This window comes from Mchenga conophoros, linkage group LG7 (assembly GCF_057382185.1).
Source record: "Mchenga conophoros isolate Kocher_MC1m ecotype Shallow Benthic linkage group LG7, M_conophoros_male_GT1.1, whole genome shotgun sequence".
Lineage (NCBI taxonomy): Eukaryota > Metazoa > Chordata > Actinopteri > Cichliformes > Cichlidae > Mchenga > Mchenga conophoros.
In genome coordinates, this window is record NC_140532.1 from 52,327,333 (window position 1) to 52,350,169 (window position 22,837).

Genomic DNA, 22,837 nt, shown 5'->3' on the forward strand with positions numbered 1-22,837 from the left:
TATTGTTGATGCTGTATCAAAACAGCCTGTTGAAAGACCACACGAACTGGGAACGTAACAACTTGTTATGAAACACATAGAACCTGTAGAAAACGGTTATTGTTCACCGTCTCAGCAGCAGTAGCAACAGATAGGTGGAGAAAAGTTGTAAATTATTCAGGTGTTTCTTTTTGTGAAATATACACTGCTCACAAATTTTAGAAAAAATATTTGTCTTTTCTATACTGATATGGACTGGTTAATGAGTCGGGAATGAAAGGATTGCACATTGTTTCTTCATCCTCTAAGAACTGCCTACATAATCTCACCACACTGCCGTGCACCAGCAGGAACCCGGGATCCAGTGCACCAACCTTACAATGGGCCAAAAGATTTCATTCCTGTCCCTGGTAGAGGTCTGTGAGTTCCACCATGGATATGCCTCCCCAGACCATCACTGTCCCACCACCAAACATGCTGTTACAGGCAGCATCACGTTCTCTATCGCTTCAACAGACCCTTTCGCGTCTGTCAGATGGGCTCAGGGGGAACCTACACTCATCTGTGAAAAGTACAGGGCACCAGTGTTGGACCTGCCAATTCTGGTACTCTATGCAAATACCATGATGTTGGGCTATGGCACTATAGGACATCGGGCCCTCAGGCCACCTTCATGAAGTCTGTTTCTGATTGACTGTTCAAAGACATTCACACCAATGGTCTGCTGGAGGTCATTTGTTCTTCCTGGCATAAAGGAGCAGATACCCGTCCTGCTCATGGGTTAAGGACCTTCTACGACCATGTCCAGCTTCCTGGAAACCCTTGAGGCAATGGTACGTATTGCTAGGATGTGCCATCCTCTGTGGGGTTCATGTTACCAGTAGTGATACTGGCCCTGGCCAAATGCAAAATTCATGGAAAAAACATAAAACACAGTCAGAAAAGATGAAGAGGGGGAAAATATCAGTGGCCTCCACTGTCTCATTGTTGCCCCTCTAGTGCATCTGTTGTTAATTTCATTAGCACCAAAGCAGCTCAAACTGATTAATAACCCCCCTCTGCTACTTAAATGACCAGATCAATACTCCACAAGTTTAACTGACCTGATGCTATACTCTGATTAAACAGTGTTCCCTTAATTTTCTATAAGCAGTGCAGTTAAATAAATTCATTATCTTAACTTGCAGCTGCACAGGAAGTAGCAATCAAAGATTTGGTTAATCTGAGGTTTACAAACAACTCACATTTCACTCGCTGGGCCCACGTCCTCATTTTAGGTTTGACACCGTTTTAGTAGATAAAGGTGGATGGCTTAAACATGAATTGAGCTGTGGTTTGGGGAAGGCCTCGAAGGGGACTGGCGGCGGCTCCCGGGCCTGGCAGATCCCCGTGTACCAAATAGAAGTGAAGAAGTGGAAGAAGTGAAAAGGGGAGGGAAGGTGGGGCATGTAAACAAGAACGAACACCTTGTAGAACTGGGGGATCATATATAGATAAAAACCGGAAGGAACGTGTTTGGAGGCGTGGTCCCACTCGTGAAATTCAGATACTTTATCTCCATTTACCTGCATTACCGATCCTTTCACCTCTACCTAAAAGATGAATATTCAGTCTTTCAGTGAATTATTATTTGTCTTCACTATACATTTGTCTTCAGCCTGATTTGTTTTATAATACTGAGTCATGGCCTAAAGGTTTTACAATAAGATAAAAAGCAATATTCTGGTGCCCTCTGCTGGACATAACATACAGTTGCAATCAAATCTCAATTAGAAGAACTGACCACGTATTCATCTGAATACATCATCAATCTATTTTAATATTTTGGAAGAAAATACAACTTTTTTGTAATTAGATATTCCTGTAAATCTTAATATTGCATAAACAGTACATGCAGATAATAAAACACACATTTTTATTTACAAAACCAATAAAAATATGAGTAGACTACATAAGATCAGCATCTGTGTTCATCATTTGGACTAACTTGGAGAACTTGAAAGAAACACTGAGTCATCCATGAGTGAACCAATCATCTATATTTGTATTTTAAAGCCATTCCCAAAAGGTAAATAAGACTCATTTCAATAAATTTATTGAGGTCATTGCTGCTGTGTTTGGACTCACTTTGTAGGACACCTGGTGCACTAAAATTAATACAGCTACTGCTACACTTATCACTGGTATGCTTCTACAAGGCCTGCTGTGGTCTGCCTTTGCAGCTGACTCAACCTACCCATTTAACAATTTGACTTGCTCTCATTTTGACCAACATCTAGTTTTGGTTTATGGTAATAACAGCTCATCTGTCTCTTTTAGCTTTATTATTAACACAAGCAAACTAAATTGCCCCCTTGCTTCTTATTTCAAACAAGACACTATTATTGCTGCTTCCCCACATGAGAAGAGGTTTCTGGACTCAATTTACCAGATTAAAGTATAAACATTATATCTTGGAAGAACTCCAATTTCCGTTTCTCACCTTTTGTCATCATATTCACATGACTTTAGCTCACTGAAATAAGCTAGCCACACATAGCTTCCATGTTTCCCCATCAATAGTTACACAGAAAAACAGTTAAAGACGCTTAACAAGGGTTTTCATATCCAGTGTCATCATTTTTATTTGTGTCAATTTTCTTTAATTTATTTTGAACGTACCTGTGTGGTGAACTGTTGGTACTCCTCAGGCAGGATCCAGGAACGGGGATAGAAGTCGTATTCTTCTGGGAACAACTCCTGCATAGTCCGAACTGCTCTGCTGAGGTTGATCTTTCGCAGCATTTCGATCATTCCTGCATGGACAGTTTTACATAAGAAACTGAATACACGATTGGCACGATTTACACTCACTGGTCACTTTGTTAGGTGCACCTCCTCAACTGCTCATTAACACCAATATCTAACTAGCCAATCGCATGGGAGCAAATCAGTGCATTCAGTCATATAGACAGCCAGGTAAAGAAAGGTGATTTTAATCATTTTCCAACACAGTTTTGAGCTGATCGGAAGGCAATGAACTCAAATCACTAGTTACAACCAAGGTATGCAGAAGAACATCCCTGTACGCACTAAATGCAGCAGAAGACCACAACATGTGGCATTTGTGTAAGCTAAGAACACGAAACTGAAGCTAAAATTGCGTTCAACAAAATTGGACAACAGTAGGTTGAAAAAACGTCGCCTGGTCTGATGAGTCAAAGACATCCACCCCAGTGACCTGCTGGAGGTCAGAATTTGGTGTAAACACCATGAAAACACGTATCAATCCTGGTTCATATCAAGTTCAAGCTGTTGCTGGTGGTGTAATGGTGTGGGGAATATTTTCTTAGCACTCTTTGGGCACCACAGCCTACCTGAGTATTCTCGCTGACCATGTCCAGCCTGTTATTACCACCATTTACCCACCTTCTGGTGCCTGCTTCCAGCAGGATAAAGCTTCATGTCATAAACCTCAAATATCCTCAAACTGGTTTCTTGAACGAGAAAATGAGTTCAGTGTACTCAAACAGCAATGTGGACCAATCTCTCTGAGGAGTATTTCCAGCACGTTGTTGACAGTGAGTGTAAACTGTTCAGTAAATGTAGCCAGTTTCACAATAAGCAGAATGATTGCAGAGAAGGACTATTAACCATTTTAACAACCCTTGTTGGCTCAGAATAAAGTGCCTGGGGTAATGTAGGACAACACTATAACCTGGTTATGATAACAGAATCCTGAATCCATACTGCAATAAATAATATGCGATTTGCTGCAGGTGGTAGCAAGATAAGAAGAGGTGAGAGGAAGAATCTGTGAAATACCTGGGAACTTGTTGACCTGCCCTGAGACGATATTTTCATTGTCATGAAAGGAAACGCCGTGCCAGTAGATATCACAGGCTGTTCGCCTTCCTAAAGGAAACTGAGGGGGGGGAAAGCAAGAAAGAACAGTGAAAGGGAGACATAGCAGAGGGCTGAAAACATACAGAATGATGAGAACAGTTCATTAAGGAACTCGTGTTTGCAAACAAGAACAAAGGCTAATCTACTCAGGACATTAGGAAGGTGTTTTGTCCTCGCAGTGAACCGAGAAAACGGGGCTAATCTTGCCCAAAGATGGCAGGTAAGTGCGTGTTATGTTGTGAAGAGCTGGGAAAGAGGAGGAGAAGTGATACTATAAAGAGGATTTACACAGCGAGGAAATCCTGCTGGCACAGGGTAAAGGACAGTTTAGTCCTTTACACCTCATCTGCTAACTCTCACGCACACACTCCAAACCACACAGAAGCCACCCAGCAGAGGTGTGGGGAATCCATCCAGATATTAATAATAGTAGATAGTAGCAGTATTAGTACACACCAGTGCTGGTATTGGTATTGGATTGACGCTAACATGATAGATTGATACTTTGTTTGTATCCTCAGTATGTAGCCCACTGAATTGTGTTACATAAATAGTTTTTTTGGAAATGAAAAAATACACCTCAAACATGCACTATGAAAAATGTCTAAAACCTTTTGTATTGACTTGACAAAAGCCAACTTTATAAGTTAAAAGTATCGGTATTGACAGTGGTATCAGCAATACTGGCCATGTATTTATTTTTATATAAAATCTGCAGTATCGCACAGCACTACCTAAAAAAGCTACATAAAAGCAATATAAACAAACAATCAGTCTGAGAATGAATTATGTGCACAATCTTTAGTTTTTCAGCCCTTAAACTCTCAGCTTTTTATACTTGTGATACAACTTTAGTTAATAGGAGAGTTATTCTCTCACCACTATTAAATGTGAATTAAAAAAATAAAGCTGTACAAAAACTGTAGATAAACTTAAAATCTTAGAATTATCCAAAAGTCATCTGCCATATTATCCATGTAGACAACAGCACGACTCAACACTGAATTTGCTCTCCACTGTCTGCGTCCTACATTCAGGAACGCTCAAATAAATAGTTTATTGTAAAGATTCCTCACAGCTGTTAAATCAAACACACATTTTAGAGCTGGCAAGTTCAAAGTATTGTAACGATGGTTAAGTGTTATTGTACATGTTGGTTATCTTTGCACACTGTTGTTGTTCCTTTAAGATTCATGTTTGGTTGTGCTGCAGGAAGTAGGGAGGGTGGTGTGGAGGAAGGGGTGGGGGGACCTGGGTTCTGTGTTGTGTGGGTGCCAGGCTGAAGAGAGGTGTAGCACGAGGGCGCTCTCCCCTGAGTTAGCAACCCGCTTGCTTATGTGCCGAATAAACGGACAAACTGAGACCCAACCGTCTGGTTCTTGTGAACGTTACATTGGTGTCAGAAGTGAAGAAAGAAAAAAGAACCCCAGAACGCCCGACACCCTGTTGCTGGCGACGCTTGCCGTTACGAGACGAGGATGTTGCCGGGCAGGATTAAGAAGGAGACGGAGGAGAGGGAGGTTCGTCCGCGCTCGCCCGCCCATGGAGTGAGGGAAACGGCGCTGCGGCTGTCTGCCGAGGCTGGATTTTCTCCAGGTTTGACTAGGCTCGGGAACTGTTCGCACAGCGGCCGCGATTCCGGCGGGAAGGAGTCGACCTCGCTTGGCGCGCCGTCACGTGATGTAAACAAACATGGCGGCGCCCAGCAAGCTGCAGCGCATATAAAAACGCCTAAGTTCAGCGGCAAGACGCCATGGGAAGTGTTTATCGCACAGTTCGAGCTGTTAGCTGTTGCAGCTGGCTGGTCTGAGGAACATAAAGCTCTCCAGTTGGCTTTGTGCCTGTGTGAGGATGCAGCTGCATGCCTGCTGCTGCTAACCGAGGAGCAGAGGGGAGATTATAATGCTCTGGTCGGAGCACTTCAGAGGCGCTTCGGGCAGTATAACCAACCAGTGCTGCTGAGGTCGGAGTTCCACAACAGACGCAGATTGCCAGGTGAGCCCCTCCGCATTTTGGCCCATGAAGTCGAGTGCCTTTGCCGGAGGGCGTATGACAGCATGCCACCATCAGTGCAGGCGGAGTTAGCTCGGGACCAGTTCCTGCAGGCCCTGAGCTCTAAAGAGCTCCGTATGCAAACTCAGCTTGCTCGGCCGGCCACACTCAGTGCAGCCCTGGAGCTAGCGTTGGAGAGGGAGATGCTTGCGGGATCCTCTGGGGGCGCTGATGACGCACACGTGGTGAGGGCTGTGTCAGCACCTGTGGAACAGACGGAGACGCCAGCGGGCCTGTGCAGTTTGGTGCAGGCGGCTTCGCTGCAGTCGCCTTCCCCTCGGGCTGGCCCACACCGCCGACCGCAGAGCTGCTGGGGATGTGGACAAGTCGGACACCTCATCAGGCAGTGCCCCAAGCTTGCAGCGGTTCAGGGAAACGCCCATGGGCCCGTGTAGGCGGGAGTACACGGGCCTGGGAGAACGACATCCCCACTCCACCGCCACCCCCACCTGGTGCGGCCATCGCTGTGGGCTGGACCCAGGTTGGCGGCTTTTGCCATGTTCCAGTGACGATTGCGGGGGTGTCCTGTACGGCCCTGCTGGACACGGGGTCCAATGCAACGCTGGTCCGACCCGATGTTGTCCCACCCGGAGCTGCTGTGCAACCGACTAATGTGCAACTTAAGACTGTGACCGGTGATCTGGCCCCAATGAGAGGGAGGGGAGTGTTCCAGTTCAAGGTGGGGGACCTCGGAGTGTCTTATGCTGCCTGGGTGGCTGACGTGCAGGACGCCTGCATCCTTGGGCTGGATTTTTTACGAGCCATTGGTGGTGTACTGGACTTAGGCAAAGGCTTCCTCGCACTCCCTGATGGGAAGAAGGTGCCGCTTATTCCCCCCCCGGTCTGCACAGCATCTGCCGCGGCGTCCACCTCCACCGCAGAGACCCCTGCAGACCCGCCAGCAGAACAGCGAGCGGAGGAGGAGGAGAGGCTCTCAGCAGTGAGGAGTATCTGGTCAAAGAACTGTGAGGGGCTGACTCCACAGCAGCAAGAGAGTCTATGGCTGGTACTAAAAGAGTTTAGTGACATTTTTGCCCTGAAAGAAAGTGATGTTGGCTTGACACACTTGGTAGAGCACGTCATTGAGACCGGGGATGCCCAGCCTATTAAAGTGCGCCCCCGCCGCCTGCCCCTGGCTCATCAGGAGGCTGCAGACAGAGAGTTGTGTGAAATGATGAAGGCGGGCATCATAGAGCCATCTGATAGCCCGTGGGCCTCCGCGGTGGTGATGGTGCCTAAGAAAAAAAGTCCTAGGATGCGTTTCTGTGTGGACTACAGACCACTCAACAAAGTGACGAAGAAGGACTCTTACCCCCTTCCCAGGATTGATGAGTCTCTCGACTTAGTAGCCGGGTCCTCCTGGTTCTCCACCCTGGACCTGCGGAGTGGCTACTGGCAGGTGCCACTGTCCCCGGAATCCAGACCGAAGACAGCCTTCTGCACTAACAGGGGACTATGGCAGTTCAAAGTCCTGAGCTTTGGTCTTTGCAACGCTCCTGCGACCTTCGAGAGGCTTATGGACAGTGTGCTGGCTGGCGTCCCACGGCAACGGTGTCTGGTTTACCTGGATGATCTTCTAGTGCACGGGAGCTCCTTTGATGCTGCCCTGGATGCCCTGAGACAAGTGTTGGAGAGGGTGGCGGCTGCAGGCCTGAAGCTGCATCCCGACAAGTGCCACTTCATGAGGAGGGAGGTGGAGTTTCTGGGCCACAAGCTGGGTCGTGAGGGCATCAGCACTTTGGAGGAAAAAATTCACACCATTACCGAGTGGCCCACACCAGCAGACCAGAAACAGCTCAAAAGCTTCCTAGGACTGGCGTCTTATTACAGGAGGTTTGTGAAGGGCTTTTCCTCCATAGCCGCACCACTCTTCCACCTGCTGCAGAAGGACCGTGACTTCATCTGGACCCAGGACTGTCAGCAGGCGTTCAACACCCTCCGCAAATCGCTGACAGAGTCCCCAGTCCTCGCCCCCCCTGACCCCACCCTGCCTTTTGTCCTGGACACTGACGCAAGTAATGTGGGGCTGGGAGCTGTGTTGTCGCAGGTTGGGCCGGAAGGTGAGAAGGTGGTGGCGTACTTCAGTCGGGTCCTGAACAGGAGTGAGCGGCGCTACTGTGTCACACGACGAGAGCTGCTGGCTGTGGTGGCAGGGGTGAGACACTTTAAGTACTACCTGTGCGGCACAGCATTTGTTATCAGAACTGATCATGCTGCCCTTCAGTGGCTGATGTCCTTCAGGGAGCCAGAGGGACAGGTGGCTCGCTGGCTGGAGGAGCTCCAAGCCTTCAATTTCACTGTGGAGCACAGAGCAGGGACGCACCATTCTAACGCAGACGCCCTCTCTCGCCGCCCATGTGCTGCAGCTGGCTGCCGTTACTGTGAGAAGCGAGAGGAAATAGAGCGGGAACTCACGACAATAGACGGAGCAGCACAGCTCGCCTGCAGGGCTCTTCTGGTGGTGGATGCAGCGGAGTGGAGGGCACGGCAGGAACAAGACACAGACCTGCTGCCGGTCCTGCAGTGGCTGGAGAAGGGGGAGCAACCCCTTTGGGATGAGGTCACTGGGTTTTCCATCTGTACCAGGGGGCTATGGGCCAAGTTTGCAGCTCTCAGGCTGAAGGAGGGGGTGTTGGAGCGTGCCTGGAAGGATCCTGCCACGGGGGAGGAGAGGTGGCAGGTTGTGGTGCCAAGGTCGCTGAGGTCAGCGGTGCTGGAAGCCTGCCATGGGAGCACTGGCTCCGGCCACTTTGGGGTCTCTAAGACTCTCCGCCGCCTCCGCCAGGGCTATTACTGGGGTCAACAGCGGAGGGATGTGGAGGACTTTTGCCGCAGCTGTGATGCATGTTCCTCACACAAAGGGCCACAGGACCAGTCCCGGGCTCAGCTTCAGCAGCAACCAGCAGGGGCTCCAATGGAGCGAGTAGCTGTGGACGTCATGGGCCCATTTCCTCGCACAGACAGAGGAAACCGCTATGTTCTTGTGGCCATGGACTATTTTACCAAGTGGCCGGAAGCATACGCCATCCCAGATCAGGAGGCTGAGACTGTCGCTGATGTATTAGTGGAGGGGATGTTCAGCCGCTTTGGAACAGCAGAGACCCTCCACAGTGACCAGGGGCGTAACTTTGAGTCCAAGGTATTTGCTGCCATGTGTGAACGCCTTGGGATTAAGAAGACCCGCACCACCCCACTTCACCCCCAAAGCGATGGACTGGTGGAAAGGTTTAACAGGACGCTGGCCCAGCAGCTAGCCATCCTTACCTCAGAACACCAACGGGACTGGGACTACCATCTTCCCCTTATCCTCATGGCCTACAGGTCGGCAGTGCAAGACTCCACCCAATGTACGCCTGCCCTGCTCATGTTAGGGAGAGAGCTGAGAACTCCTGCAGAGTTGGCTTTTGGGAAGCCCCCGGACGCGCCAGAAGCACCACCAGGCCGGGACTACGCAAGGAAGCTGCAGGACCGGCTGGATTCTGCACATTCCTACGCCCGGGAGCAGCTGGCGAAGGCAGGCCTGCGCCAAAAGAGGAATTATGACATCACCACTAAGGGGAGGCACTTCCGTGCTGGGGAGCTGGTGTGGGTCTACAGCCCAAAGAGAAAGAAGGGACGGTGTCCTAAACTGGATAGCAGCTGGGTGGGGCCTTGCAGCGTCCTAGAGCGAGTGGGGGAGGTTGTTTACAGGGTGCAGTTGCCTCCTAGGGGGAGGATAGTAGCGCTGCACAGAGACCGGATGGCCCCCTACAGAGGGCAGTCCCTCCCCTCCTTTCCAGAGGGACGTGTACAGAGCGTCCATGACCCTGCTCAGAGGGGCCCCCGACCGGGGCTGCGTTCCCCTCCCTCGGACTCTTCACCCCAAAGCCCCGACGCTCCGCGCCCACCTCAGGGGCTCAGGAGGTCAAGGAGGGAACGTAGGCTACCACCCCGCCTCAGAGACTGTGTCGTTCCCTCGGGGACGAGGAACTTATTGCTGGGGGGGCAGTGTAACGATGGTTAAGTGTTATTGTACATGTTGGTTATCTTTGCACACTGTTGTTGTTCCTTTAAGATTCATGTTTGGTTGTGCTGCAGGAAGTAGGGAGGGTGGTGTGGAGGAAGGGGTGGGGGGACCTGGGTTCTGTGTTGTGTGGGTGCCAGGCTGAAGAGAGGTGTAGCACGAGGGCGCTCTCCCCTGAGTTAGCAACCCGCTTGCTTATGTGCCGAATAAACGGACAAACTGAGACCCAACCGTCTGGTTCTTGTGAACGTTACAGTATCAACATGGAGCTGGGAAGAACTCAGTCACAGAGGCTGTGACTTTATTACATCATATGGGCTTTAACAGATTACACTGGTAAGTAGCAGCACACCATCGCGAGCCTAAATTCAACTTTGACTCGACCCACTCTGCTGCCTCGCTGCAAGATAAACATCTAATTAATGACTTAGTGAGAAACAGAGTGACCGGTTCTAAACCCTGCCACACAGATGCCAGGGGAGTGAGGTCAAATTATTTAGAGCAGGGATCACACCATAAAAATAGCCCTGTTGTGTTTGCATGGACTGGTTAGCATGTGACGTATGGGAAAAGTTAGCTTTCAGAGCCACTTTTTAATGGGGGAAAAATAAACTTGGCTTATAGGTTGCTGCAACATAGATATTTCAAGTTGCACCCAATCTGTTATGCCTCGAGTAAACAGCATTTATAGTTTCAAACAGAAGCTCCAAGGAAGCCTTTAGGTGTGAAGTATTTTGAAATCCATACGCATCGATTCAGAACGTCAGCTTAGTCTGCGGCATCCTCATGAAAATCCCACGCATATGTTGACATACACTGTCATTAGTCTAATATTCCAAGCTGACCCTCACGCTGCCATCCTCTCTCCCACAAAGAGGACTAAAAGTTGATTGGATTAGAGGAGCTTTAAGGCTAATGATTTCCCACTGTTTAAGAGAATGCCATATGCTGAAAATCAGCTGACAGTGATGTAGAGACGTGGCAATCTGGATGCACCTTAAAAGCCTCATCAGTCTCTAAAATGTTGACAAACTTCATGAAATTTATTTCAACGTGTTGCTGAAACAAATTTCATAAAGTTACGTGTCTTACAACTCACTGAAAGGGTGTTTATTCAATAATGGCAAAACCAGCCTGCCTGCTTCAGTTTCAGCCCCTTCAGAGTGGTTGACAGCTACTTTCAAAATGACACAAGATCTAAAGCACCACCGGCTTACGGGCTACGGTGCGGACCAGGTGTGGTAATGTATAGGCCTTCTGTCTGTCATTTTCTGCAGGAGCTGTAAGCGTCGCCGCTCGGTTGCCGTGGCTAAGGGGAGCGTTTATTTCGCCTGTCTCATCAAATTGTCTTTTTTCACCTCTCATGCATAATGAAAGATGGGTAATAATGCCTGATAGCAGGTATTAATTGCATCACATTCAAAATTAACAGATGGTGTTTACAGCTCAGATTAAGAAGAATGGGATCAAGTAGGCTGCGCATAAATGTTTGAAAGCTGTCGATTAGAACACATCAACAGCCATCCCCTGTAATTTCATACATCGGACCCATGTGGACTGAAATTCTCAGGCTCCTGGCAAAATTGATGGCAATCCTGTCTTGTAGCATCTTGATTAGGGATGGGTACCGGTGTCCGGTGCCATGATGGCACCGGTTCTGACATAAACGGTAGTAACCAGACCGAAAAGCAGCGCACATTTCGGTGCTTTATTTCGGTGCTTTTTTTTTCCTGAGCTGTGATACACTTCTAGCCAATCGTTTTACGTTTCCGAGAATAGTAGGCGGGGCCAGGTACGTACGTTCTGTTAGAGCAGAGCTACAGATTAAAAATGCCCAAGGCGAAGCGGTTAAAAGTCTGGCTGTACTTCACAGCAAAATATGCAAACTCAGCAGCCTGCAACAAGTGCTTTAAACTGATACTGTGATACTGTCAAAGGAGGTAACACCAAGAATCCGATGAAACACCTGGCGACGCATAGCGTTTTTTTAAAAGCCGAGAAATGCGCCGTATTTGATGGCAGCAGCAGCCGTTCTTCTCTGCGTGAGTAGCTTAATGTTGTTCTTGTGTGATTTACGTTGAGTAGGCTAACCACGTTATTACATTAGTGCATGTAAGGTGAACTAGGAAACATCATCATAGCTACATGCGGCTGTCTTCTTGTTTGATGGCAGATACTCCCTTCACCCTGGCCAAAAAGGCTAAAATGACCAAAGAAAAAGTGGAAAACAGTTAAACATGAGAGGTTTTGAACAAAGTTTGTGTTTTTTCCATTGATTAAGCACTGCTTCCAGCCAAGAGTGATACCATATATGCCCCATAGCTGCAGAAAAGGCTAACATTGTTATCTTTTTACAGAAAAACAGCTGAACATGAGAGGTTTTTGGACCAATTTTGTGTTCTCCATTCTTTAAGCACCGGTTCGAGCACCGTTTAAGCACCGGCACCGTTTCAAAAGTACCGATTTGGCACCGGTATCGGATAAAACCTAAACGATACCCATCCCTAATCTTGATAGTTAAAGGATAAAAAGTGATTATACTTTGCAGCTACCAGTTAGCCAATTTACTGATTTTGGTCCACGAAACAACTGAAAAAAGTGGCTGTCAGGCAACAAGCTGTGATAAAAGCATTAAACCTTTCATTCAAGTTAGGCTCTTCGGGCAGAACTGCACCACTTGATGCTCAAGTTTTTTCACTTTCCAAGATCTCTACAGTGGCAAAATGAGGACCAGTCAACTTGAATTTCTTTTTGGTGAATTGGACAAAGTCACAGGGAACCAGATGTAACAACAGGGTGGGTGGAGTTGGTAAATGCCTGCTCTATTAAATGTGGTGCATCTGTCTGCCTCTGAATTTTATCACAGTATAGAAAGTAAGTAGAAAACCGCCAATAATGTTTATAGAGATATAAGAAGGAAAAAAATAAGAAGTATATTCTTCCTCCCCTCTAGCCACTCACAGATGGCTGCCCCTCCCTGATCCTAGTCCAGAGATTTCTTCCTGTAAAAAGGGAGGAGACTGAATCAGATTCTGATACATTTTGGCAGTTTAAAACTGGTTCTTAATTCACTTCAGTTTTATTTCTGTAGTGCTAAATCACAAAAACAGTCACTTTAAGGTGCTTTTTCATTGGAAGGTGAGGACCCTATGATAATAAAGAGAAAATCCCAACAAACAAACCCCCTATCAGCAAGCACTTGGAAGAAAAACTCCCTTTTAACAGGAAGAAATCTCTGACAGAACCAAGCTCAGGGAGGGACAGCCATCTTCCGCAACCAGTTGGGTTGAGGTGAGGGAGGCAGGACAAAAGAAATCCACTGAAAGACAGCATTATATTAATAATAACTAATGATTAAATGCAGACTGGTGTGTAAGCACAGCATTGAAAAGGTGAGTGAACAAGAAACACTCAGTGCATCATGGGAAACCCCCAGCAGCCTAGCATAACTAAGGAAAGGTTCAGGGTCACCTGATCCAGCACCAACTACAAGCTTTTTCAAAAAGGAAAGTTTCAAGCCTAATTTTAAAAGAAGAGAGGGTGTCTCTCTCCCAAATCCAAACTGGGAGCTGGTTCCAGTGAAGAGGGGCCTGAAAGCTGAAGGCTCTGCCTCCCCTTCTACTTTTAAATACTCTACAATGACAAGTAAGCCTGCAGTCTTAGAGCAAAGAACTCTATAGGGATGATGCATTGCAATAAGGTCCTTAAGGTCCCTGGATTTAACAGGGAGCCAACGAAGGGAAGCCAATAGGGGAGAAATATGCTCTCTGTTTCTAGTCCCTGTCAGCACTCTTGCTGCAGCATTTTGGATCAACTGAAGGCTTTTCAGTAAGTTTTTAGGGGAGTCTGATAATAATGTGGTTAGCACCGTTGCCTCTCAGCAAGACGCTCCTGAGTTCAACTCCACCACCTGGCTGGGGCCTTTTTGTGTGGAGTCTGCATGTTCTCCCCGTATTTGCATGGGTTCTCTCCGGGTACTCTTGCTTCCTCCCACAATCCAAAGTCATGCAGTTATTGGGGTTGGGTTAACTGATGATTGTAAATTGCTCATAGGTGTGAATATGAGACTGAATGGTTGTCTGTCTCTTTGTGTTAGCCCTGCAACAGACTGGTGACCTGCCCAGGGTGTACCCTGCCTCTCCCATTATGACAGCTGGGATAAGCTCCACCCCCACGACCCTGAATTAAATTACAGTAGTCCAGCCTAGAAGTAAAAAAAAAATAAAATGCATGAACTAGTTTTTCAGCATCACTCTAGGCAGGATGTTTCTAATTTTAGAGATATTGCGCAAATACAAGAAAGCATTCCTACATATTTGTCTAATATGCACACTGAACTACATATCCTGGTCTAAAGCAACTCTCCGCTACCCACCTCATCAGATCTCTGAGTTTATCTTGTGCTTTTGTAACATGTTTATGTTACCGATTATAACCATAAATAGAAGTATAAATACAAGCCAAATTACTGAATACCATCTTCGTAGTTCCTGGTACAGTAAGTGCCTCCAGGAGTACATTTTGCCATGATGACACACGCACACAGGCAGGGAGACATGACTCAGAAAAGGAAAAACAACACAAGCCTTGTTGTCGCCGTTGGTAAAAAATCCACATGACATTTCTTTTTTTAAAAAGTGCATTTAGCAGTGAAAAACATACAGCAGCACCAGCACTGACAACAGTCGCCTGTCTTTAGGAATCCACTCATTCCTGCATCAGTTCTGCTGTTGTCATGTGTTTCCTCAGTTTTTTTACAACCTCAAACACTCCTACACAGATTCAGTCCATCATCTGAATATATATAAGTTTTGTGACTTATATTTATTCATAGAGGTACGCCCTGTAATAAAATGGCAGAGGTGGAAAAGTGAAGAGAAGACTGTCCACTGCGGTAATGGTTATAAGCAGCAGTAGTTACAATTATAGGATTCTTTTGGGACAGCTATTAAACACAGAGTAAAATAAAGTATTCTAACTTGTAGTGGTTCAGCACAAAGTGAAACCCAGAAGCCTCAGTTAAAGGATCCACCAGTCACACCAGTTCTGGCACAACTAAGAAGTGACTAGAGATGCCAGGCGGTGGATTAAGGTAGAACTAAATACTTCAGACATGGTTCTTGTTGGCTCGTGCTTACACAACAGTAAGAAACCAGTTGTTACACATGGGCAGCCACCTAAATGAAGCTGATGTTTGGGCTTCCCTCTGGATGTTTCCATTAACTGGTGCTTGGCTACACCAGCTGTCCTGTTACCACAAGAGTAAAACTTACACAGCACATAGGTACAGAAGCCATAAGAAGACAGTCCATTTGTAACACACCTCTTTCCACTTTAGCTGCTTGATGCTTATCTTCAGTGCCTCCAGAGAGGTTTTGGCTTTTGAAGTGTCTACCGTCACAGGTCTCCTCTTCTTTGCAAGCTTGAATCCCTCCTCTCTGCGCATCTCTTCGATGTTTTTGGATGTGTGGATGGTGACATAGTTGCCATTGGGCTCTGACTTCCGCTGCAGTATCTTTCCAGTTCCCTTGACTTGAAGTGTCCGCTCATACCCCAGTCTGTTTAAGTTTTTCTCAGAGGAAACTACAGAGCCTTGCGATGCCACATCAGAAGTGTGTCTCTTGTCCTCTCTGCCGGGCTTACTGCGACTTTTACCTGTTTGTTTGCAGGGAAGAGAGGTGCTGGATGCATCTGTGCTGGTGGGATGATCTGGTGAGACAGAGGCAGAAGGAGAGGAGCCCGGCACCTGCTCTTCTGTATCCACTCCCTCCTTCTCTGCATCTTCGCCAAATGATTTCATTTGCTCGACTTGAACCTTGACATACTGATCACTCATTATGCGAAACGCGATGTGTGACGCCTCTGGCCAGGGCACCGCTGTGCCACAGGGTGCAGTAATCCGACGCCGGCGAGCTAACGGTGTTCAGATACAATGAAGTACGCATTGCTGGCTTAAACGGCCAATTAACAAATGAAAGCCATTTCTCTGCGGTCAGCTCGCTTACCAAATAGAGCAAAGGGATGCCCTCAGACGTACACGTTACTGAGCAAGATAACGCTTGACCATCCCAGGCTTGACAGCAAGCGTGTTAACCGGCTGGTCACAATATTTAACTATCAGCTTCGAGAAGCTAGCGGTTCTCTCGAGCTGGCAGCTAGAGGCAGGCGGCACTTGTAGCCAACACTGCTAGCTCCTTAAAGGGAGCTAAACCCGACGTTAGCCTGTCAAACTTCATTCGGCTAACGCATGGCTCGGAGCCCGGTTAGAGACACTAAGCCTCAACTCATGATAGACTTTATCTTACCAGCAACGATATCTACTTAGCATAGCAGCGCCCAGCGTTACGACGGAGCCCACAGTCCACTGCTCTACGGTATGTGTGTGTGTTGTCCTCCCTGTGTTGTTAAGCAGCAGAAGCCAGTGTACAGCGCGTCGCCCAGCCTCCATCTGGTTTGGAACCCAGCTGATGCTGCCTTTGGGGTTCCTCGTAATTCCCTGTATTCCCATACGGCTCATCACCGTATTATTTGATCAAATGAGAAACGGTCGCTTTTCCCACACCAAGTGGTTTACAATCTGTAGCTTTAATTACGGTGAGTATGTGTGTTTAATAATCTATTAATTCAATTTGGTGATATTGCAAAGCCAGGGGAAAATGCTCTGACAAAGAAAGTCTAAATTCCATTCATAGCGAGGATAATCTGTGCACCTTGAAGCAGGTGCCTTTCCCATGTATTTATCTAGTCTAAAAACCATGTATAGTTGTAAAGCTATGCAGTGACTGTGTGCACTGTGAATAACCTCTTCTTCGATATCAGCACACTTATACACTGACAAATGCTCTGGTTATTCTAGAGCTCGGTCATCTCTCTCCATGACAATAGCAAAAACTCTGCTCCTAACACAAGCGCAACACATTTCCGGAGCACTAGTTTTCCCCAAACTGTTTTCGGAAAAGATACCACTATCTATCAAGGATGGACGCAAGTAATTCCACACCTCATGGATTAAAAAGTTTGCTGGAGAGTTTATCCAGAGCAGCTCTCCTGGCGCAGCCAGATGACATCCCACGGTTCCTGTGTGCACATGTGGAGAACATGATCAAATTCAGCGACGATCAACAGTTAAAAGACATCATCGAGGTCATCTTCCGGTATCAGTGCCAGTGGGGTAAATGCGATGTTTTTAATGTTAAGAAGGAGTGCCCTAATGGAAGTCCTTCTTGTAGAGACAAACTTGGAAGCTTTCTTTCATCGGCTCAGGGCACCTATGTTAAGTTAACTGTATTTCAGTTTATTACTGGGACATAAACACTACAGAATTGTCAGTCAAATTTACTATGACTGAGAGTGTAATTCCTCTGTAATTAAATGGAATTTCAATGCATTTCATTTGAAATTACAACGTAATTATATTTAACCACACATATCTAAAAGGGCTACACTAGAATAAGAGGGTGACAGTTTTTATTTTTATTTATTTATTTTTCTTACAAAAAACAAAGAATACTACTGTAAGTACATGTAAGTACTTTTAAAAACTGCATAAAAGGAATTGTAAACACTGCATAACTTTACATATTTTATAGGAAACAAGAAGTACTTACATTGTAGGTAAATAGTGGATAAATTATTTTAAATAGTGCCTAAACTGTGGGTGTTTTACAGGAAAAGGACGCACAAAGTATTCTGTAGGTATTTTTAAGTAGTAAATTTATAAATTTATGTGGTTTATGGGAAAGAAGAAATAATGCACAGTAAGTCTCTCCCTCTACATATATATATATATATATATATATATATATATATATATATATATATATATATATATATATATATATATATATATAATTTTAAGTACTGCAAGATTTCTTTGCAAAAAAAAAAAAAAAAAAAAAAAATTTCCCCTAGCTTACATTATAAGTTTGTTGCAGAGCTGTATTGTGGAATGGTTTAATATTTCCTAACTTCCAGGTATTTTATAGAAAAGGAGACACTCCTTTCCTGTGCACCCCTTTTAAAAGTTACATTTGAACAGGGATTGTGAGAGAAAAATAATAATTAGACTTGGCTCAATTATTATAAAGTAACTGCAAATTCTGGCGATATTTATTTTTTTTTTTTGCAAGTTGATAAGGGAGAACAGTCTTCATCACAATTTTATAGGTAAATCAAAGGACAGTTGAATAACAGAAAATGTACCGGCATAATGAATGTTAAATAAAGATGTAAAAGGGCAAGTGTTATCCATTCCATAATATTGCTCACACTCCAAAAAGTTTACGCCCCAACATTCCCAGATTTACGGTTTAAATTGTTAGTTTTTCTGCAAAATTACCATGAAATTACTTACACAGTTCTTACATTTACATGCAGTTTAATTAGTTCTTTGTATCTAAAAGCCTGACTTGTTACACCCTTATTCTAGTATGTATTTGTAGGTAAATATAATTACATTATAATTTCAAATAATTATACATTGAAATTCCATTTATTTACAGGAGAATTACATCTTTGGGCCCCTTGGTGGTAGTATTATAACGTGTTACCAAACTTCTATTAAAGTTTTAAGTCTTTATACAAAAAGTAAGGTTTGAAAACACTTTTTTCCTCAGGATTCTTTAAGTGCCATGTCCCTGCCTAAACATACACTAGTGTAATATAATGCTTTCAAAAGCTCTCACTCATGTTTTAGGATATATGGGTTACTTTCTTTGCTTTAATTAATCTTTCCTGACCTTTGCAGAGCAAACCTTCTTCAAAGATAAAAGGAACTGGACAGAAACCCCAAGACCATGTTCAGAGAAGTTTCCTATATCCACATCCAGTGCATTCTCTGTGTTCCCCGTGTCATCACCCCCCAGGAAGAATAGCAAGTCTTTAGTTGATGCTCCAAGCCATCATGAGAGTGTGTGTCCAAGTACTAAAGAAGATCAGCTCCACTCCAGAAAGCAGATTCAAAGACCATCTGTTCTGCCAGTACTCCCCACTCAGAAGCCTTCAAAAGGGTCAGGGACAGAAATCAACCAAAGAGTATATCTGCTCTCTGGCTGATTTTCATTACCATAATAAAGACACACATAGCTCACCAGCTGACCAGAGCTTGGGGTCAGTTAGCACCGACAAAGGGCCAACACCACAAAAGGATCTGGGCCTACAAAATTTAAAAGCAAAGCCCGGACCATCTGTGATACAAGTTCCTTACAGACCTAAAGGAGGGTATATAGTAGATCCAGAACTAGAGCCAAAGAGAGGCAGGGCAGGGCCTTTTACAAATAGGGGGGCCTTGCTTTTTGGCAGAAAGAGCAATGTGCTGGACGGCCTAAATGTCCAGAACAATCCTGAGTTGTTATTCGTCAGTCAGTCAGTCAGTCAGTCAGTCAGTCAGTCAGTCAGTCCTCTGAGGAGCATCGATTCTCCCCTGGTTGAGGTGTCTTTACCAAGAGGGATTGACGTGACTTCAGTGTAGCAACTTACATGGCCTTACCTTGTGTATTAAATATGATGCATTCAGTGATGCAGGTGTTTACATCCTTTTTCTTCAACTATATTTCTTTGTCATATCATATTATTTTTTCCTCCCAGATTACAACCTCTGAGTTTTTATGCAAGTCATCCTTCAGCTTTTTCTGAATTATTTCCCTGTGTGTAAAAATGTTTATATTTCGACTTCACCTGCAAAAAATGCCTTTATTTTAAACTCAAACTTAAACTCAAAGAACTTTATTGTCATTGTAGTTATACAACGAAATTTGTTTGGTAGCTCACAGAGGCCAGCAGCAATAAAACAAGAAGCAGCATTGTAACATAATAACCAAGTAAATGTAGTAAAAGTATAAAATATAAAGTAAAAAGAAGGCACTTAGCACAGTAAATAAAAAAAAATAAATAATAAAAAAAATACTAGTATTTACAATATGATTTGATATGATATTTGAGTGCAAACAGTATAATATAATATAACAGTATTTACAATGTGGTAGTTGAGTGCAACGTGAATGTCCCATAAAGTGTCTAAGATAATAAGTATAACAGTATTTACAGTGTGGTAATTTAGTGCAAACATTAATGCCCAGTAAATGACTTTGTACATTAGCAGCAGACATGACATGGGGTAAAGGAGAGAGAGGGAGAGTTACAGTAGCTATTGTGTGTTGGGGGAGGGGTGACACAGGCTACAGCTCTGGGGAAAAAGCTGTTCTTTAGTCTGTTTGTGCGGGTTCTGATTGCCCTATATCTCTTCCCTGATGGGAGGGGTACAAAAAGTCTGTGACCTGGATGGGTTGGGTCCTTGATGATGCAGCTAGCTCGCTTCTGTAAACGGCTAGCATAGGCCGTGTCGAGATTCGGGAGTTTGGTTCCAATGATCCCCTGGGCAGTTTGGATGGTCCAGGTCAGAGCGCGACGATTTTCTGCAGTGCAGCTGAAGTACCACACTGTGATGCAGTAACAGAGGATGCTCTCTATTGTGCTCCTGTAAAAGTTTACTAAGCGCCGGATTGGCACATTTGCTTTTTTAAGTTTTCTTAGGAATAAAAGTCTCTGCTGTGCTTTCTTCACTAAGTGGGATGTGTTAATAGTCCATGTGAGATCTTTTGTTATGTGTAGGCCCAGGAATTTAATGTCATTCACCCTCTCAACTTCCTCACCATTTATGTGGAGGGGTGGTAGTGTTGTTTTCTTGGCTCTTCTGTAGTCTACAATGACCTCCTTTGTTTTGACAGTGTTCAGAATCAGGTTGTTGTTTCTGCACCATTTGATTAGATGTTGGACATCCTCTCTGATTGAGACTTGTTGTTGTCTGATATCCTTCCACTATTGTGGGAATAACTCTCTTAAAAAATGGTTTGGGAGTTTTAAATTGAAATGTAGCATCTGTCTCGTTTGATCACTGAACCTCCTTAACCAGTGCAGTAACTGTGCAAAATAATCTGTGACACTTTGATCTTCTAGAAAGCTGCAGATCATTTGGTGTGTAACGCATCATCAAAAATATTCAGTAGCTTCGCTCATCTGTCTGTGATGTTGAAGCGGTCACACCTCACTTTCATCTTTGCTGTGAATACCATTAACATTTCACATGCAGGGAAAGCCACAGCACTGAGCCAGGGGCAAGTGCTACTCTTTATCATACACTGCTAAAAAAAAAAATAAATCAAAGGAACATTTTTTAAATCAGCTTGTAGCATCAAGTCAATTAAACTTGTGCTAGTACCTTTGCTTTGTGTCCCAGCACAGTCCCAAAAACATAGAGGAGACTCCAGGTGACAGGCAGTTACTCTAGGAGAGCTGGTTGCTGATTGGCATTTGCCATAGAATACCAGAATTATCATGTCCACCACTAGTGTCCTGTGTTTTTTACAGATGATTCCAGGTTTACCCTGAGCACATGTGAAAGGGTCTGGAGAAGCCATGGAGGGCGTTACACTACCTGTAACAACAGCAACACCAGTTTGGTGGTCGTTCAGTGATGGTTCAGGAAGGCATATCCAAGGAGGGATGCCCAGACAAAGGCAGCCTTACAATAGAATAGAATAGAATACTTTTTATTTGTCAATTTCTTCAAATGTACTTGCCATACAAAGGAATTGAAATTACGTTTCACACTGTCCCATGCGTAGACATTGACAACAATAAGGTGCAGATGCAGAGTCCAATCTGTCTTCCTATACTTCTGCCAATCTGGTGATTCTGCTGGCTGGGAGCCGGGAGGGAAGAGAGTTCAGCAGTCTCACAGCCTGGTGGATGAAGCTGTTGGTGAGCCTGGTAGTGCGGGAGCGGAGACTTCTGTATCTCTTTCCAGAGGGCAGGAGGCTGAACAGACAGTGCGCGGGGTGGGTTGCATCGTTGACAATTGTGATGGCTTTGCGGGTGAGGCGAGTGGTGTAAATGTCTTGCAGGGAGGGGAGTGGTGCACCAACTATCCTCTCAGCTGTTCTCACAATGCGTTGTAGAGCTTTTCTGTTATAGTCAGTGCAGCTACCGTCCCACACAGTGATGCAGCTGGAGAGGATACTTTCAATAGTGCCTCTGTAGAATGTAGTCAGGATGGGTGGTGGAGCACTTGCCCGCTTGAGTTTGCGCAGGAAGTAGAGGCGCTGTTGTGCTTTCTTGGCCAGTGATGCTGTGTTGGTGGTCCAAGAGAGGTCCTCACTGATGTGCACCCCCAGGAACTTGGTGCTGCTCACCCTCTCCACCGCAGCGCCGTCGATGGTCAATGGGGGGTGACAGGTGTGGCCTCTCTGGAAGTTGACAATAATCTCCTTGGTCTTACTGACATTTAGCAGGAGGTTGTTGTCTCTGCACCACGTGGTCAGGAGCTCAACCTCTTTCCTGTAGTGGGTCTCATCGCCCTTGGTGATGAGCCCCACCAGCGTTGTGTCGTCCGCAAACTTCACAAGGTGGTTGGAGCTGTAGGTTGGTGTGCAGTCATGTGTCAACAGGGTGAAGAGCAGAGGACTGAGCACACAGCCTTGTGGAGCCCCCGTACTCAGGGTGATGCTGTTTGAGACCTTGTTGCCCACACGCACCGCTTGAGGCCTCTGGCTGAGGAAATCCAGCAGCCAGTTGCAGAGGGAGGTGCTGAGGCCCAGTCTGTCCAGTTTACAGATGAGTTGTTGTGGTATTATGGTGTTGAATGCTGAGCTAAAGTCTATGAACAGCATTCTCACATATGAGTCTTTCTTGTCCAGATGAGTTAGGGCTGGGTGGAGGGCAGAGCAGATTGCATCTGGGACCAAAATGAACATTTTGAACCCATTATCAGACTCTATGCTTGTGCCATGGGTTCTGGGTGTCATGGGTCCCATTCACTGGCTCCCACACCCACCTAACCTAAATCCAATAGAACATCTCTAGGGCGTTATGTAGTGGTCCATCCCATGCTGCCAGGATGCACTCAGGCTGTTCAGAGGCTCA

At 45.6% G+C, this 22,837-nt stretch overlaps 2 protein-coding genes across 5 annotated transcripts in view; one reads left to right on the forward strand and one right to left on the reverse strand.

The window, feature by feature from the left end:
- ttll11 (tubulin tyrosine ligase-like family, member 11) overlaps positions 1-16,395 on the reverse strand; it is a 30,145-nt gene extending 13,750 nt beyond the window's left edge. For all 4 annotated transcript variants that reach the window (XM_085280066.1, XM_085280067.1, XM_085280068.1 and 1 more), the window contains exons 1-3: positions 15,243-16,395; positions 3,784-3,883; positions 2,641-2,774 (exon numbers count right to left, since the gene is read on the reverse strand). In XM_085280066.1, coding sequence (XP_085136192.1) covers positions 2,641-2,774; positions 3,784-3,883; positions 15,243-15,755 — 747 coding nt within the window. In that variant the 5' untranslated portion in view covers positions 15,756-16,395. The remainder of the gene's footprint in view (positions 1-2,640; positions 2,775-3,783; positions 3,884-15,242) is intronic.
- A 65-nt stretch (positions 16,396-16,460) lies between these two features.
- Positions 16,461-19,395, forward strand: LOC146571094 (uncharacterized). Its single transcript, XM_085279559.1, has 2 exons — positions 16,461-17,196; positions 18,827-19,395. Exons 1-2 carry the CDS (start codon positions 16,898-16,900, stop codon positions 19,386-19,388), a joined length of 861 nt encoding a protein of 286 aa, XP_085135685.1. The 5' UTR covers positions 16,461-16,897; the 3' UTR covers positions 19,389-19,395.
- The last annotated feature ends 3,442 nt before the right edge of the window (positions 19,396-22,837 follow it).